The sequence below is a fragment of the Nymphalis io genome, chromosome 4, assembly GCF_905147045.1.
Source record: "Nymphalis io chromosome 4, ilAglIoxx1.1, whole genome shotgun sequence".
In the NCBI taxonomy this organism is placed as follows: domain Eukaryota; kingdom Metazoa; phylum Arthropoda; class Insecta; order Lepidoptera; family Nymphalidae; genus Nymphalis; species Nymphalis io.
In genome coordinates this window covers 1,903,921-1,923,305 of record NC_065891.1, presented here as the reverse complement: position 1 = coordinate 1,923,305, position 19,385 = coordinate 1,903,921, and the positions used below count along the sequence as shown (strand labels likewise).

General features: G+C 32.3%; 1 protein-coding gene across 24 annotated transcripts; it reads right to left on the bottom strand.

The window, feature by feature from the left end:
• Nucleotides 1-768: 768 nt before the first annotated feature.
• Nucleotides 769-17,817, bottom strand: LOC126781732 (troponin I). 24 transcript variants are annotated; one of them, XM_050506740.1, is made up of 13 exons: nucleotides 17,652-17,817; nucleotides 15,967-16,004; nucleotides 14,247-14,264; nucleotides 13,887-14,015; nucleotides 13,680-13,803; nucleotides 12,895-12,995; nucleotides 9,812-9,855; nucleotides 8,084-8,225; nucleotides 7,113-7,130; nucleotides 5,298-5,339; nucleotides 2,436-2,514; nucleotides 2,044-2,079; nucleotides 769-915 (listed from the first exon to the last, which is right to left on the bottom strand). In XM_050506740.1, exons 2-13 carry the CDS (start codon nucleotides 15,979-15,981, stop codon nucleotides 911-913), a joined length of 753 nt encoding a protein of 250 aa, XP_050362697.1. In that variant the 5' UTR covers nucleotides 15,982-16,004; nucleotides 17,652-17,817; the 3' UTR covers nucleotides 769-910. The 24 variants fall into 24 exon arrangements, with proteins under 24 accessions (XP_050362697.1, XP_050362696.1, XP_050362695.1 ...); XM_050506739.1 differs by lacking the exon at nucleotides 12,895-12,995 and adding an exon at nucleotides 12,375-12,475 and having other exon boundaries at nucleotides 17,652-17,816; XM_050506738.1 differs by lacking the exon at nucleotides 12,895-12,995 and adding an exon at nucleotides 13,375-13,475 and having other exon boundaries at nucleotides 17,652-17,813.
• Between the last annotated feature and the right edge of the window lie 1,568 nt (nucleotides 17,818-19,385).

Genomic DNA, 19,385 nt, shown 5'->3' with positions numbered 1-19,385 from the left:
GCGTAAGGACCCGGAGCTGAGTCAGCCTAATTTATAAACAGTTTACCCCGACTTAAGGCCAATAATCCGTTTAAGCTTTTTTCGATAATTTGGGAAACTTAAAGCATTGAGTTCAAACATATATCGAAGTTGAATGTTAAAGAGTTAAAGCAACGTATTAGTTAGGATTTTAGATCATATATTGGGACTTAAATACTTTTATATATTATAAAATATATAAGAAATTAAATTATAATATTATAATAATAAATAAGAAATTAAAAATGAAGTTTAAAATTTTGTAACATAACCAATTTGTTTATATACTTATTTATTGGATTGAATTTTAGATGTAGTTTGAAAACTAATTCACTTAACCCAAGATTACGGGTTCAAATGTCACATTGAATTTTCAGATACCTCATTTGTGTTTATTTTATTCATCTCTTATTCGGTGATTAAGGAAAACATTTGCAAATCTGCATGCATTGGGTAAAAATCAGCCACATTGCCATCCATCCACCGGCATTTAAGTAACGGTAAAGCAGGTACGGGATAGATGCGGGTTGCCCAAAATCGGGATGGTTGGCGAGCTATGCTTTGCCAGCAGTGAACGGCGATAAGCTGAACATATTTTAAGTTGTTGTAAGTTCCAAAAATTGTGTTATCTATCCGATGGTTTCTAAGTCAGCAAACTTAAGGACATTTCTCTTTAATCATCGCACATCGTAAAACATATATACCTTTTATGTAGAACATATAACACGCTTAATCGAAAATAAAACAATATTTATGTATTATAAACGAATGGTATATTTTATAATAAAATTAACAATTATAATTAACGTGTTAAAATATTTGTACGAAATAAAGTTCCTGAACTCGCGGTCGTAAGATGATGCGAATGTGACATCTTGACGTTACCTTATGCTTATGCTGTGAAAAAATATAAATAATATCAGTCAAAATATACGTAATTTTTATTTAACCTAGTAGGTAGGACATGAAGATCCTAATTAAATTCCACTTGTTCAAATATAGCCAAGGACTACTTTATTCATCTCGTTGACAATGAATCAAAGATAACGTCATAAGGAAATGTGTATATTTCCAATGAAATCTACACACCAGTGCGGGTAGTGCGAGTTCTTTTACTCATTTATGTAGGGAATGAATACAGCGCCATCTAGTGACAACAATCAGGCTTCCATATAAATAGCAGTTAACGTCAACGCTACGCCCGCCTGGTACGCACTCTGCTCAGCGTACCAGAAACGGAGGATTCAGATCCAACAGAACTGACGCCTGCGCTTGATTGTAGGAGCTCCGAGGTACGTCAGAAATGATGTCATTCATCGAGACACCAGGACGCCTACCGTGGAGGAGTTCGTCCGCAAGCTCGCTCGGTCGCTATTTGCTAAGGCGGATAGCAGTGCGAGCGTACACCTCCACGGTATAGCACCGCTTCATGCCAGACCACCTGAGGGGCGTCCGTTACCTCGTGAGCTCCTACTGTCGCCGACCATCAGTGCTGATGCGGGCATCGGTGAAGAGGACGACGACGATCTGGAGACAAGGTAGGACGACATCACCCGTAAAAGAGGAAAACCATTAAGGACTTATAGCCACCGGGTCATAACGACCCTGGCCCTCTGGGCCAAAATAAAGTGACACGACGGTTGAACCGTCGGGGAGGACCAGCCCGGGTAGGGGGGCAACCCCGAGGCCCGTACCCAGACTGACCTAGGCCAGCCAGGAGGACCATTGATTGAACGTCAACGCTATTGAATAGGTAAAAAAACTCATACTAGACACACGCAAGATCTCATTACGAAATACGTTTTGTCCGATATTTAGATTTTTTTTTCCAGTCAGCATTACCATATACATTTGTTAGGAATGCTAATGACTATATATGAGTATGACAATTTGAAGTGCAACTACTTGTAATATTTTATTTTCTATTGGCTTATGTATCAACAGATGGTTACTTTTTAAAACTATTTTATTATTTTAGAAATATTTTATCGCTTTAGATGTTTTTTTTTTAATTTGTTTACTAACCTTTAACTGGTGGTGCCGCAGGCGCTGGTGCAGGAGCTTAACAAAAGAAAGGGTGTTAAAGAAATTGATAATTTACTCTATCTTGCATTCTTGGATTGAGAAAAGAAGAGAGAATTTATTTTTGGCGTAATCTTATTCGGAAAACCGAAATAAGATATTATTTTAAATAATAAGACATATCTAAAGAAAAATTAATTTACTAAAATAAATTGAGAGAGAGACCACAATGTAAGCGACATTTTACGTATCAAAGATGTTAAATGCAAACGTGAAATTGAATGATAATTAAATTCGTTCTTGGCGAATATGACCACAAATTTGCATCGGATGAAATAAGGATCTGTGATAATGTGGAATTTAATGGTAATAATATATGAAAATAGATTTGTTACCAGCAGCTGGAGCAGCTGGAGCACCAGCCGCAGCAGGTGCACCAGCTGCAGCTGGGGCTGCTGGAGCGCCTTCGCCCTCCTGTAATGCAACATACAATTTGTATAATACTTAAAATGGCATTATGCACTGCTTGAGAAGCATATAACACTTACTTTCCATGCACTAATGTTTGTTATAATGTTTTAGAAAAAAAAATAAGCGAAGGAGATAAACACAAGAATACCGTACGTAGCCATATCGTACTATGCTTGCTCGATAGAAGGACGAAAGACGTGGAAAACACGTGGTCTGCCCCCACTCAAAACCTCCTCAGAAGTAATGTCAAGAGGAAAACCTTGGAGCTTAGTCCAACTAACGGATTAATGAAAATTAAGGGAAAAAGCGAAAGAATTAATTAAATGAATACTATATTATTATCTTTCTATAGACGGGCCGGATGGCGTGGTTGGACACTTGCCTTTCACGCAGAAGGTTGTGAGTTCGATTCCCACACAAGACAGACATTTGTGTGCATGAACATGTCTGTTACAAAACAGAGAGTAAGTCTGGGTGTAATTATTTATATAAGCATGTCTTTAAAAAAATAAAAGTAGTATAAGTAGTATATCAGTTGTCTGGTTTCCATAGTACAAACTCTGCTTAGTTTGGGATCAGATGGCCGTGTGTGAATAATATCCCAGGATATTATTATTATTATTATTACTTTTTATTCAAGACAAACGTTTAATTTATATTTTTAATTTATTAATATATAATACTAAATGGGACCCGCTGTGACAGTAGCGTTAACAAATAATTTAATTTATAGAAGCCAGTTCAATTAAGCCGCTATGAATATTAATTACATTTTATCAATGAGTGAGTGTCACTGAGTTTTGTAAATGGTTAATAATTAACGTATAAAATCGAATAATTTGTGAGTTATTACGATTGTTTAACGAAATTTCGATGGATTCACAATGAAGTATTAACTCTCGTCTTGTACTTTGGCTGTATTTAAACAACAGAATATCTAAAGATGAATCTTTAGAAAGGGAAAATTGTAAATAATTCTGTATTTACTTGAAATAGTCAACACATATTGTAAACAAATGACAAGAACGGTATTTTCGTTTTAGGCGATACACATTTAAGGAATACTCGTGTTGTGTACCCTTGTTCTAATGCACTTTTTCTAATAAAATAATTGAAATATAATTCGGTGAACATGATGAAGACAACATTTTTTATATTCTAGAGTATCGCAAACAGTTGCAAATACAGCAATTATGAAACATATAACAATGGAAACCTACTTTAAAATATTTATAAAAGCTATGATTAAAGACACGTAAGTAATTAGTTCTTTGCCAATTATAATTTTTAATTTTCTCACGAGAAAGTAACTTTTGTTAAATAATTTTCAAGAAGAATATCCCCTTTTCCATAATCCTCTGACATAAAAAAACTTATATATTATAAATTAAGTCATATAGAATATTAGTTTTAAATATTGAATATCTGGTTTTCATAATAAAATTTAATTAAGCGAAATATTAAGGTATTAAACGTCAGCGAGTACAAGCAAAATATATTTCATTGTTTATTTTTTCTTACTTACCTTGATTCTATAATTTAGGTCCGTGTACTTGAGTCTCGATTTCACTTACCTTAGATGATTTAGGTTTTGAATTATGTTAATTAGGTGTTGAATGTATACTTGAAGTACGACGTTCATTTGTTTTTGCAGAATGTAGGACTTCAACAGATGTAATTTTCTAATAGTATCTGTGTATGTATTTGTTGAGTATGTATGTATAGCTAAGAAATTGGTCTTTTCAGAGTATATCTGCTAATTTTTCCGTATGTTTTTTTTGTAATATACAATTAATGAATATATTTGAACCCAATATGTTTACGTTTTATTATTAGCCTCATATTTTTATTTTCTCTATATGTATAGTATATTTGATAAGTAACTAATAATAATGATTTATTTTAAAGATTAAATTCATAAGTAAAAAACGTCATTAACATACGACCTTTTTTTGTCTTTCGTGTGTAAAAATTATAAAATCATTGCATAATTGAGCAAGAAAAATATAAGAAGCTTTGAGATAGTAAGATCTTAAAGCTCTTCGTATTCACTATGCTCTAGGACAAGACATAGGAACGAAGTAGCAACTTCTTACATTATAAGGAGGCTTTTATTCAGCCGACCTATTTAGACATAATTTGCCTTGCCTATAATCCATGTAATTATGTCAAAGATTAATATAATTTTACTTATATTTTATAGCAATTATGTATCAATAATTATTGATATATTTATGTTGGGTGTCTGTACTTACCAAAAAAAAATGTTGTACTTCATTTTTTATGAATAAATATACTTATACAAAACGGAACAAAAACATGACATTCAAAATATTATAAAATATAGATATTACATACACCTACTATATACTATAATAATTTATACTGTATACTGTTTTTGTATAAATAAAAATAATATCAAAATAAGGTTATTAGTACAAGGAATCATAGTTTTTTTTATTTCACAATAGATGCAATAAAGGGCAAAGGGATGAGGACATAAGGAAAATGACATGGCAGCTTATGTAATATAATACAGAAATTAATTTTATTTAACATATTAATAACTTACAAAAACATTATTTATAAATAAATAATTATAAAAATTGATGTTCGAAGTGTCATCAGAAAATACATATAGAATGGTGGAGGAATATTTTCAAGGAGAATTGAACCCTATGTGGAGGTAAAATCGTGCTTGAAATACATTTTTTGGTCAGCTGTTACAAAGGTCACATATATATGGTGGGAATAACACTTCATGCCTCAACTTCCTCCTCCTTTACCTTCTGGTCTCCTGGCTTGCCCTTGGACCAGTCTGGTTTTTTCTGGAAAATAATTTAAAATATATATTAGTTCATTTATATTGTACAGTAAAATATTGGTACCGACAGCATAAAACTACAGTCAATCAAACTCAAAGGCGCTCTCGACAATGATTTATAAATGTCTGATAAGCAAGAAATCTGCTTGTTTCAAACTATTTCGAACAATATTTATAATATGTGTGATATGATATCTATGCACAGATTTAAATAGTAGATAAAACTGAGCATAGATTTATATACAAAAAGTATCTAGTGTACGACAGTGGTTTAGTTTTAAAACGAAATTAATTCGGAACTAAATTATGGAACTGTAAAAGACTACAAGACGTTGTTATTAAAACAAACACCTCTTTTAGTAATTATTAAAATTTACTAATTTCTTAATAATTGAAAGATATTTGATTATTGGTAAATTATAGTCAATTATGTTAAAAATTATGATCAAGGCGTTTGTTTTAAGATCTCTTTAAGCCAAAACCATATATATATGTACGTATATATACATAGAAATAATTTGGTTTATTTATATTTCAATAATCATGGAGGGTTATGGAAATACAAATATAAATATTCGCTAAATTTGTCTAAAATTCAATTCGAAATATGAAAAGTGGAACGAAAAATAACAAAATTGTTATCATATCGTTAATTGAACTTAGTATCGAATACAATAGCATATATGAATTTTGAAAATCTTTTGATTTAAGCTATAGACTTCACAAATCATTAAACTGTAGAACAACAATGAATTTAGCAAAGAAATAAATATATGTAAAATTATATTTATTCAATGTTGGTGTATAGCTTAATAAGTATGTCTGCCAGAGAGTGCCAATAATAACGCCCAATTGACTCACAACACAATTTGGTCATTTAAACAAGGGAAGTCAGAAGACATTGTGTTCAACAAATACGACTGAAAAGAATGTAGAAGCTTATTACAGCATCAAACACTTTAAAGCGGTGATATTTTATAAGCTTAAAAAAGGGTAGGAAAATCTATTTCGCTATCAAAAATAAAGCGTGCTCCTAGAAAAACGTAAATTACATTGCTGGTTACATTCAATTTAATAAATATTTACGTTTGAAGTAAATGATATGAAAATGTCAAGTTCCAATTATCAACTTCAAAAAGACATATTATTATTTTATTATTTTTAATTGTCTTTTCTATTCGTCTCGTATATATCTATATTTTTTTAAAGTATTTTTGGCTATAACTTTTTTGTTTATGAACCCATTTCAATTTCTTTTATATTGGATATTGCTGTTTTTTTATTTAAAGCGCGATATTCAGGCAACATTTAGAAGTAGCATTTATACGCATTTTTTTTAAATATTTTATTAATTATTTTGAATTAGATACTTTCACATACGACTTATTTCAATTAAAACTATACATTTTTTGCTATATTTGATATTACGAATATATATCAGAAAGTAAACAGCAATATAAAATACTCATAGACAAGCTGTGTAGACTTAAACTGTGCTGGTGGCTATAAAGTGTCAACACCTAATAAAAATTTATACAAGTAAATTCGAAAGAATTCAAAAAACCAATAATTCTACTTCCTGTAGAAAAATTTTACAACGAAAGAGACTACGGAATCATTTGACAACATCGTATTTCGTGTCAAAGATTTTCAATAGATAAAAAGAAAAAAAAATCAAAATTCCATCATAAAAAATCATTTGCATCTAATCAAATATTACATACTACGTGAATTTTCTAATCAAGACAACATGACTTTGACAATTCGATCTAATTACCTTGGCACCGGCACCGCCCTGTAAAGATCGTACTCATTGAAATTCAAAACTTATAAATTATAAACATATAGAAGACACCTTAAAAATAGCCGTCTTAAAATATAATTATTAAAATAATTTAGAATGGAAATAGATGAAGCGTTATTCGTGTTAAAATTAGGATAGAAATGATAACTTGAAATAACCCTGAAATCATTATAACACAAGATTTGCGAAGCTGTGGAGATAATCGCTTGATATTAGAATATATTTATATGTAAACTTAACTTTGGCTTAAGCGCTAGTGGGAGGTCGTAAAACAAAATGTTAACAATATTCACAATCCTTAGCGCAAAGGGAAGCTTATTTATACGCGCGCATCAAACTTATCTCACCTTATTTCCCTTTATTTTTGAATTTTATGGGAAATGTTAAAGCCAAATAAACGATATATATAATTTATTAAAAAAATGTAATTTATAATTAAAGTAAATAATTCATCAGGGATCGACGTGATGGAAATATTTTAATAGTAATTCATGCGGAAGCTAATTCACTTCTTTCCGATAGCCCAATCAGCTTTCTCTGCTTTCTTAGCCTGTTGGAACATTATGTGAAAATGTACAAAATATGTTACGTGTCTTAAATTCTCAGGAACAACATTTATTACAAGGACTTTATCTATTCTGTATATTGATTTCGTTTTAAATAATTAATTTTAATTAAAATATATCAGCTGCATCTATAGCTACCTTCTAAATAATGTTATAGATAATCAAGTATTAAAACTACAATCAAAACTAGTTCTAATTACTATAAAAATAAAGAAAGCAATAAAGCTTACTATAGTTGCAGTTTTTAGAGTAATGGTGTGTTTTTAATTAAAGATTTTTATTATATATACTCGAACGATATATAAAAAAATGTTTATAACTTAGTTGTAAGAAGAAAGAAAATTGTTAATGAAATTCAATTATTATTTATATATTTACCTCTTTGTCTTCTTCTTCGAGGGTGAATTCCTTCTTTTTGACAACCTTCAACTGGTTACGGAAGTTGAATTCGGCTGCCTTCTTTTGGAGCTTAGCGAATTTGTTCTCGTATTTGGACACCTTCTTGAGTGTTGGTTTGACGCTAAAGAAACACGACATATAGCGTTAAAACGTACACAAGAATATAACAAACATTTTCATATAATCTCAAATCGTAATTTCTAAAGAATAATATAATTTGACGAGCCGGTTGGCGTGGTTGGTAGATACTTGCCTTTTCACGCCGAAGGTTGTGGTTTCGATTCCCACCCAGGACAAACATTTGTGTGCATGAACATGTCTGTTTGTCCTGAGTCTGGGTGTAATTTTCTATATAAGTGTGTATTTACAAAAGAAAAGTAGTATATGTAGTATATCAGTTGTCTGGTTTCCATAGCACAAGCTTTGTACAACCTTAATTTGGATCAGATGGCCGTGTGTGAAAAATGTCCCAGGATACTATTATTATTATTATTTCTATTTAACTTTTAAAGTTTCTCTTCTTTCGAAGGGTTTAAACCTAAAACGCGGGCTGCAGCCAATCTTTAAGGAGTGTTGCTTATATTTATTATTAATTCGTATTTAATCTAATATGTAAAAACAAAATGGAACTATATAATATAATTGAACGCCTATTACAGACAATACAATATGGCAGATATCGTTTTTCCAATTACCCTCTAAGACAATGATACTTGAGCCTCTTTTAATAATCTAACAACATCTTATTATCACATTCCATTTAAATAAGTAAAAAATCAAAAAGAAGGCTAAATGTTATGCTAAGAATGACAATAAAATTTATTGCTTTTTTTTAAATTATACATCTAAAAATATTTTAACTTTTTCGGATAGGTTTGTATGAAAATATACTTATAAATTTATATATGCAAATCGTTTACAGTAATAATATCGTTAACAATAGTCTAAATATGGAAGGTCGCTAATAACAATTTGTAAGCCAAACATTCTATAACAACCTTGTTAATAGATCTCTAAAGGGAATTAATGTAAACAAGAGGTTCTTGTACTGATATGAATCGTTAATTTATTTGCGTTATTACTAAGCCAGTTAACGCGAATACAACCAAATATTTAGCCGAATAAATTAATTCATTCTATTACTGTGAATAATACCCATTGTTTGATTGAAAATGTTGACTTTAAGCTCGAGATTAAACTTATTACCACTAAATTAATTTTATATTAATGTTTGCATTCAATAAGGCAATTCCAGTGTTCCATTGGGCCATTGATTGCTATAACACGTCAATCTTCCCCGAAGATTCAAACCCAGACAAGCACAAATAAGTTTTAATTACTGCTCAGCGGTGAAGAAAAATATCGTAGAAAAATTTGCATATGTCGAATGAAATTCTCTCACATATTATGTTTCAACCAATAATTTTTTCACTGTTTAATTTATAATAGCAGCGATGTGTTATATATTCCTACTTAAAATCGCGTGAATGTCGATAATAGAGACACAGTTTTAAAACTATTTTCCATCTGGATTTTTTTTTTGCCAGGAGCAAAGTTAACTAATTTTGACAACCTCAAGACTTTCTCTAATCTTTTCTTAATTTCTATTATTTCTTCGAAATATTGTTTGGCTTAAATATTATTTTATTTAGAAAAAATGTTTTAGTAAAATGAAATGAAACCACTCAAATAATTAATGATACTTACAATTTTCCTCTGAGGTCATTGACTTGGGAGTTCAGGTCAGAGATCTGGTAAAATAAAATTGTGTGAACAAGGATAGAAATAGTCGTGAAAAAAACCGTTTATTTCTATTGTTTCGAAAGCTATATAAACATTTTATTATGCTATAATTACCTTTATTATTGGAACAGGTAAGCTAAAGTGTATCAGTAATAAAGAATACAACTATATATAAAAAAATCATGTCAATGACAGATGATTTTGCTGGTACAACTAAGTAAATAAAATGTAAACTATAAAACACATAAAAACACTTAAATTTGAAGGTGTAACAAAACATGCAATACAAGAAAAAATGTTTAGAAAACATCAAAAGCGCTAAAATATAAAAGAAAAGCCTTAAGAAATAAAAAAATCATCAGTTATCCATTAACTAGATCGCAAAAAAATACATAGAATATTAATTCAAAGCATAGATCTACTATAGGTAAAGAGCTGAGCGTAGATTAGGCAGTGTTATTTGCGAGCTGTAGAACATTTATAATTAACTTAAAGGTTGATGTTTACAGAAAATCTTCGATAATATCCATTCCGATTGTTCTATCTAATGCCATTGCTCTTCGCCTAAATGTATTTTACACCTCTAATAACTAAGTGTGTATTTTTATATCGTGCAATACCCGTGCCCTGTGCCTGGTAGCTGGTCGCTTGCAGCACCTGTTCGCCTATGACACTATGTGCAGGATATATTACAAGTGAAAAAATAGCGCTAACAATATTCTACCTCTTCGTCGCCTTCATATAAAATATATATTTTCACACTTACCAAATATTCATAGGAATTTGTGATAATAATTTATTTGAATAAAATTCAAAAAATTTGGTCCAAAATATCGTAATTAGATTTATCGTGATTAGATTAGTTTTTCAATCTTCTAATTTAATTTAAATAATATTTATATAGTTTTAGGTCTAAGCAACCGAAGTAGTAATATATTGAGCACTCTATTACTAAATTCATAATTTACAATACATTTTCGGATTGTGTAAGATCAGTTCACCACACATACAACTAAGTATATCGGCGTTGCAAAGTGTATGTAACAGAGTGACGGTGCAAAATCGATCGACTTATATCTGTATGTAAATGTATACATAATATGTAGTGTCATGAATTCGTAAGTGTATATTTCACCATTCCACACAAGAAAGTGAACATGTATCCGAGTGAGCTCCACTTTTTAGGACCCGACAGGATAAGGGAAGGATTTTTATCGACCACAGCATGGCACTTTCAATTTTAAGCACTTGGTGTCCAACTAAAACATAGGGTCTCACAATGGTAAGAAATAACATAATTATATCTCAGCGACCGAACACGCAAACAGTTCGCGCGGAGTGTAACGGCACATACATGAATTGTTGGAGATTTGGAACAAGAAGTTTGATTTACACTTTGCACTTGCGTGTGCCAATAAAGGAACCCGTCTATCGTTCCAATTTACATCGGTAACTACTTGTTATCATAAAAAGAGAAAATTCAGTAAGGCCACTAAGCTTGCCATCACACATGAAGCGTCACACGGTCAAGGTTGGTAAGTACTCGATTTATCATTATCGAATATATTAAAGTGCCATACTATAAGGGAAATTAATTGGGACTCTGAAGCAAATTTCTAAACATTAATATTTTTCTACGTCATGCATTAAAAAAAGCTATTACGTTTAAATCAACAACATCATAATCGCGTAACTCTCTGCTAGTAGAAGTTCCTCGCATCGATAAATCAACTATATGTTACCGGCTTTAGAACTTGAATACCGATGGCGTTAAAGGTGTATATGACATCAAGGTATGAATTTGACAATGGTTTAATGAATGTTAAGCGAGCATGCAGCTGGTCGAGCCCATCTGTGGCGAATGATTGCAGTGTTTGTTACGCCGATGGCTATTACTGGCGTTAGTGTAGTTAATCGTGTAAGCTCCATGTCAGATGACATTACCGTTGAACGCGGCAAAGATCGATTTTGCACCGCACGTCTTACCGTGGCTGGTAAACCCCGGCGAAGTCCGCGCGCGACAACCACTCTACTTCACGCACAGGCATACACCTGCTCTACGAGTACACCAATAACCCGCGCCTCGACCGTTATTTACAATCCAACAGCAAACAACCGAAAACTTACAAAGCATTATATCAAAGTGTAAACACGATTGTCACACGCGTACGTTTGTTACAGAATCGATGACTGTGATATTCACAATGGTCACAAAGTATTGGTCAATACCTCATAATCTCTTTTCCTGACTTCATGTTCCAAATCCCACTTCTGGCCCTCACACACATACAAGCGGTCATAATACTCCTGTATTATTTTCTTGAGCATTGCTAAAGAAAAAGGAAAGATAGATTATTTAGCCGGCACAATGAGCATGGGCATCTGTGTGAGTAGCCTGCGTTTGTCGACGGAGCGACGTGTGCATGTGTGCGGTGAGCCGTACAACTATCATGTCATGTCGTAAAAACTAAATCATTATTAACTCATATCACGTCATACGCATTCCCAATCCTAATATGCAGTTTACCTCCATTTTCCTAATTCCGATAGCTCGTTCTAGTTCATATTTATCCCCCTCAAGGTTGTATATTCTGTGCCAGTACATTTGACATATCGTCTGCAGTTCCGCTAAAGAAAAAGAATCACATTTTAAGGTTTAGATAATTTTGAGCGTAGCGCTATCCGCCTCACGTGTCGTAGGTAGCGTAGATTCTTATGGTGTTGAAGCGTAAGCGAAGCTACATGAGAAAGTAGGTGGATCAAATGGGCTGTTTGATTTTTTTAAATTAATTGTTAACTCGATGAAAATATCTACAACTGTCATCTATTGCTCCATTCGAATAACGAGACGATGTTATTTTAGCGAATTCAAAAATTTATTTTGTTATCCACATTAGTTAAGGTATATTTATTTTCAGCTACCTAAAATGGTAAAAATGAGTCGGCTGTGAAAACAAAACATTATCTTTTACTAGTCACATTGTTGGCATAAACTACTCAAACGTAGAGCGTAATACAAATTGCTTATCGCCCAAACCAGGTCAGACCTCGAGATCTCTGCGAGCCACTTCCATCTCGTGGTCGTACTTCTCCTCTTCGAGCTTCGCGATACGCTGATGATAACCGGTAATGATGCTCGTGAGAGCCGCTACAAAATCAACCAATATTACTCCCGCAATCTAAGCTCACCGCCTCCCTAGTGGTAACCGTCATCGACAATGCTCGCGCGTAATTTGTAGAAAGTAAGTAAGAGTGTAAGTCTTAGATAGAAATTTAATAAATTAAAAAGGTATGTCAGTATTGGCGTGTAAGTTCAATGACTACAGCTTGGAAAAGGAAGACGCAAGAGAAATTAAAGGCCATTAATGTAAACGACCTACCACATCAGCGGATCGCACGATCCGATGTTAAAAAATACGAAATAGATAAACACGCACTTCGACATCACAACGTTAAATTAAATAAATTATGGTAAGTTTTGTAAGTTTGTCAAAATATATGGCCTCTGACGTGGCTCGTCTCGCTACCTCCATATCTTTCCTCTTAACGATGTATTCCAGATCAAACTTTTCGTCCTCAAGGTTGGCAATGCGGGTGTGGTAGTCTTTGCAAACCCTCTTAATAGTATCTATAATTCGAATACATAATTTACATGGAAAATAGTGTTGAGATTACATAACGACCTGCAAATTGCCATAATGTGTAGTGTATTTCTTATGATATTTTTGAAACCTTGCTACATACATTGATGTAATGGTTTTCTATATTTATACAATTTAATGGTCCAATAAGTGATACAGTATGGACACTGATCTTCATATATAATAATTACCTTCGTTTGCATCGTCAACGTTCTTGGGTTTACCGCACCTTTCTTCAATGATGCGCCTTCTCTCTGCTGCTTTGCGTTCCTGTTCTTTCTTTAATTCTTCAGCGGCTTTTTTACGCAGGAGCAACTGTTACAGATATATTAATAGTTTGAAATAAACTATATATTTCAAGTATGTATATATTTTAAGTAAATGAGCACGATACTTACCCTAAGCTTCTTCTTTCTCTCGGGGGTCATGAAACCTTTCTTCGCCTTCTTGGCCTTGGAGGCTTCCTCCATGCGCTTGCGCACCTCAGCACGCTTGCGGTCGATTTCGGCCTGTTTGGCCTTCTTCGCCTAAAGATATTGTGACAGTAGTGAAATTGGATGTCATGTGTGATTATCATTGTGTTAATAAGAACTTTTTTTTAAATAATAAATCTGTTTAAATTTAAAGCAAATTTATGTGATATATTTTTTTCTTTTAAGTAAGTGAAACTAGTTAGATTTTTTTTTTTTATTTCTTTAAAGAATATTGATAGTTTTAAATAGATGGTGCGAAGATCTTCCGATTCTTCTCTACGTTACCTCCTCGAGACGCTTTTTCTGTAAAAAAAATAAAATATATTTATAAATTGTTCGATTATCAAGAGTATGTTAATATACATATGTGATTAAGTGAATGTAGCTTAGCGTTGATTAAATAATACTTAAATGTAAAATTATATAATGTGCTGTGTTTTATGGTGCAAATTAAATAATGTGTAATTACGATTATATAGCTATCAACCGCAATTATATATTTAAATACATTCCTATATACTTTGCATTAAATTGTATTAGTATTGTTGTGCGCATTTTTTTATAAATTCAGCGTCGAGAATAATTTATATTCATTAAAAAAATTGTGTGAAAACATATATCAAATTAACTGTTATTTACGTACATATATATTTATAATATCGTGTAAAATTAAATGTTTTAGTGAGTTTAAATTGACATTTAAGCAAGGTTATCGAACTTCGTCCTGAATCAACTTACATTGTTTTCAATGCATATTTATAATCATTCTGTAAAAAACTATTACAAAAATTATCTGAGTATTGTAAAAACATCATAAAGGTAAAAATAATTCATTTTTTCATTAGACTCATATTATACTGTAATAATATTTGAAACTACGTAATTAAATTTCGATTTTGTATTATCATCCGAGTCAAAGTGTTTTTGTAAAGTTAATTTATCCAATATAGTCGTTAAATCTGCCTTTAAAATCAAAGAGTAGGTAATGAATAAGATAAACAAAGCTCCAAATGAAAGTTGAACGCTTTAAAAGTTGCAGGTAATACCTAGTTATGTTTTATTTAATATATTTTCATTGGCGATGTATAAAATATTTCGTTTCATTTCTTGTACAGTAAACAGGTGTAAGTTCTTGTTAATGGTATTAAAATCTTACCTGTGTCTCAAGGAGTAAGGGAATTCAATACTGTTGAGTGTTGCCAGAGGAAATAGTGTTGATAATATCCAGAAGTCAATCGCAGACGATGCAGAATTGAAATGAAACAGAAATACATATAAAACAAAAATTAGTATATTATTGTAACGATATGAAAACGTTTTTTATCTAATATATATATACCGTTGGAGTTTTGTGTTGTATCTTGTGGTAATCAAATTGGAATACACCAATACGAACGTTTAATAAAAATGTGATTTCAGCTCAAAGAACACGATATCTTAGATGCTATGCTTGACGCATTGACGGCGCATAATTTGTCTATGCTCTATGGATGTGAGGACTATTTACCATTAGATGCAAATTAAATGCAACAAGAAAAACATTTTATAGAAATATGACAATTATATATACAGAATGTAATATACATAAGTATCTCCAAATGTTTGTAGTAAAACAGAAAACACAACTATATTATATATTTATATGAGCTCTAATAATCTTTATGCTACAATTTTTAAAGCTATGCTATTCTGTAAGAACTCGCATCATATCTCAATCGTGAAATGTTGGAAACCAGCTTACGGTGCTACGCTATTTTGATGCGTATATACTTTAAATATTATAATTATTATAGCCAATGTCATATATGAGTTTTTGAAATTTCACGATTGTGTATAACTGCGGCGAGTATGAAATTTGTTCTCTCGTTTAATCGTGAATAGCTCGACTGACGTAATTTGATGCTCAAAGTAGTGTTAAAAACTTATTGAATGTATTATTTATGCATACATAATATTTAATAAAAATTAAAAAAAAATACAATTTTTCTTTCAGTTCTTACCTTACTTCATCATCCGCCATTTTGTATTTGTTGTTTGAGTGTCCTGTAAGAATTAATAATATTTTATTAAAACATGACTTATACACATTGCACTTATATAGTTTCGAACCATATAATTTAATAACTATAAATCCTCTACTGACCCGGCATTGACTTAAACTATTATTTGTAAGTAAGTCCAGTGATGATGTGATGTGACCACATGGTGTACGGAAAATTAAAAAAAAATGTTTTAAGTCATAGATAAAAACATTCATAAAAAGAGTCATGAAACTACTAAACGCCATTGTACAAAATTGTATTGTTATATATACTCGTACATCTACGTAAATTTTATTATATTCATATGTAAATTTTAATTTAATAAAGAATTTAAATATGCTTGTTCAAAAGTATTTTTATCGTCTATAGAATTTCCAGGGTATTCTCAGAAGTAAAATCGTTGCTAAAATTTTCAGGTTACCTTAAAATTGAACTTTTGAATATTCTTATGATTTCCACAGGGAATTTTAAGCTTTGAATATTAAAACCGAAAAGTAAAATATTTTCTAAATATTAGTTAATAATTAAAACTAAAACTATATATTAATTCAAGGAAACTTATCAGTTACTTCTTGGTACTAACATAATATGCCGTTTTATGGTTTTAGGGAACATCGAATTTGTGCTAAATGTTATTTAAAACTTCCTGGACAAATGCCAAATTCCTAGACTAAAACTGATATTTGATATTCGCGAAGATAAAACCATACGCATAAATTTCATGAATGTTTCAGCCGCTAGAGTATGTATGTATTTCAAAACGATATCAGCATAAACAATACGGCAGGACATTCACATTCTAAATTAGGTCGAGATTAAAGTTATAATATAGGGCAGTATGAAAATATATTTATTTCTCGTTCACGTATATCGCTGCCGTAAAATGTGCCGTAATTAGTTTCGTGTGAGTTCGGGTAATTTCGCGCGCTGTCGTCACTGTTCGGGCGGGTCGCGCGCAACTGAAATAGGCTGGCGCGCACTCCCGCGCATCCTAATTTGGTTCGTCTTTGGTTACACACGGTGCAGACGTAGTGCTGGGCGGACGCGAAAAGTGTAATAGGATATCAGTTTATTTTCATCGACTTGCGCTATTTCTTTTGTAATTTAAACTTTTAGTGGCTTGACAAATATTTCAAACATTTAATAAAAAATGAATTTACATTTAAATTAAATAAATTAAGTAAGGAAATTAAGAAAATTATTTATTAATAGAAAAAATCTTTCTTTATGCATATTGAAAATAATTGTTTTCTATTTATTTAAAAAAAAAACGTCGATGTGTAGGAAGGTCAATGTAATGAGTTATTATAAGTTAAAATCAATGTTTCAATGTCATGTCCTAAAGTCGGACATTAGCAGTATTTAATCTATAATTATCCGTGACGTCACATTATCATATATGCTTCTTATTGATAGACGGTATGTTTGAAATGGTATTTATGCAACGCCGATTATGTTAGTTAAGTTGTCTTCCCGATAAAGTTTAGTACGAACGTATGGTATCACATATATACACTGACGAGCCGATGCATCACGGCGATCCATTATAGAAGACGTTGATATATCACTTCACTGAACGGTAGATGCACTCAGGAATCTTTGCGCATTGATTTAAGTTAGTAAAAAGTTAAACTTCACGAAAACTCACCTACGGCAAGAAAAAGAAGATGGCCCTACGGATGGTTCAGCCAACACGAGTCACAGTTGCTGACTGGCGGTCCGCGGGCGGCAAGGTGCGGCGGGCAATGAGTGGGCGCAGACCCCGCGCTTCCCCGCGCTCTCCCGAACTCCTCCGCATTGCTATGAGACTCAACATCCCCCCGAGCTCCTCTGCTTGCGCACAGACATTTTTAGAGCAGTGTCGTTTTGACACCAACACCGAAATAACACAGCTTCTTAGCTCCGTTTGAAAATTTTATATCTAGTAAACATGCAGATACTCGCTGCTAAGCAATATGAGAAATATGAACCAACGGTTTATATTACATCTTACGTTAAGATGTTACGTTTGCTGTTAGTCGAAAAAAAATCGAAATAGCTTAGATTTCTTCATTGATATATTTTCATAAAACCTTCAATGGTTTTATAAATGCATAAGAAAACGCTGAAAGAAAAATTATAATAATATACTTGCATTACGTAACATACGAAAACTTTAATATCCGATAAATAATATAATGTATAAAAGAAATGGGCATTATGATAAATTTTAATGACACATTTATTTATCCCGGAAATATGCGTTAGAGTTACATCGCACCAAATATACGTTTTTGCACACAGCGATTGTAATCTGTGATACTATTCTGTAAGAACAAACTCGAAACTAAACAGAAACTCGATCGGGACGTGTTTTTTTTTTTTTTTTATAGAATAGGAAGGCGGACGAGCATATGGGCCACCTGATGGTAAGTGGTCACCAACGCTCTTAGACATTGGCATTGTAAGAAATGTCAACCATCGCTTACATATCCAATGCGCCACCAACCTTGGGAACTAAGATTTTATGTCCCTTGTGCCTGTAATTACACTGGCTCACTCACCCTTCAAACCGGAACACAGCAATATCAAGTATTGCTGTTTTGCGGTAGAATATCTGATGAGTGGGTGGTACCTACCCAGACGAGCTTGCACAAAGCCCTACCACCAGTAAGATGTGACACAGCAGAAAAACCAAAATGTGATGCCGTTTGATTTATTGATTCAGATGTGAAAGCGTAACAAACTCACTTTCGCATTTATAATATATATATTAATTAGGATTATTTTATAAAAAAACAAATAAAGTATGTTTTTTTTATATAGAATAAGAAAGCGGAGGAGCATATGGGTCACCTGATGGTAAATACACGCCACAATGCCCATAGACATTGACAATGTAAGAAATGTTAACCATCGCTTACATCACCAATGCGCCACCAACCTTGGGAACTAAGGTGTTATGTCTCTTGTGCTTGTGTGTAATTACACTGGCTCACTCACCCTTCAAACCGGAAGACAACAATACCAAGTACTGCTGTTTTGCGGTACAATATCTCATGAGTGGGTGGTACCTACCCAGAGGAGCTTGCACGGAGCTCTACCACCAGTAAAAATTATACAATGACTGCATAAATGACTGTTGTAAAAATATGACGCAAATGTAAGAAATCCTAGTTCGTCAATAACATCCCGAAGGTAGTCTCGAGATCCAAGCTTATAAATAGACGAGAAAGCTCTTATTTGTAAAATGAAAACAGTTTAAGTATCTTTAGCATAGTAATAACATAATAGAAATAATCATTATATACTCATCGAGCAATATCAATATCAGTTAAGTATGTACCTTTCTTCGGAGCTTCGGAGTGGTGTCTTCCTATCTCTAAGTCTCTCTTTAAGTCTC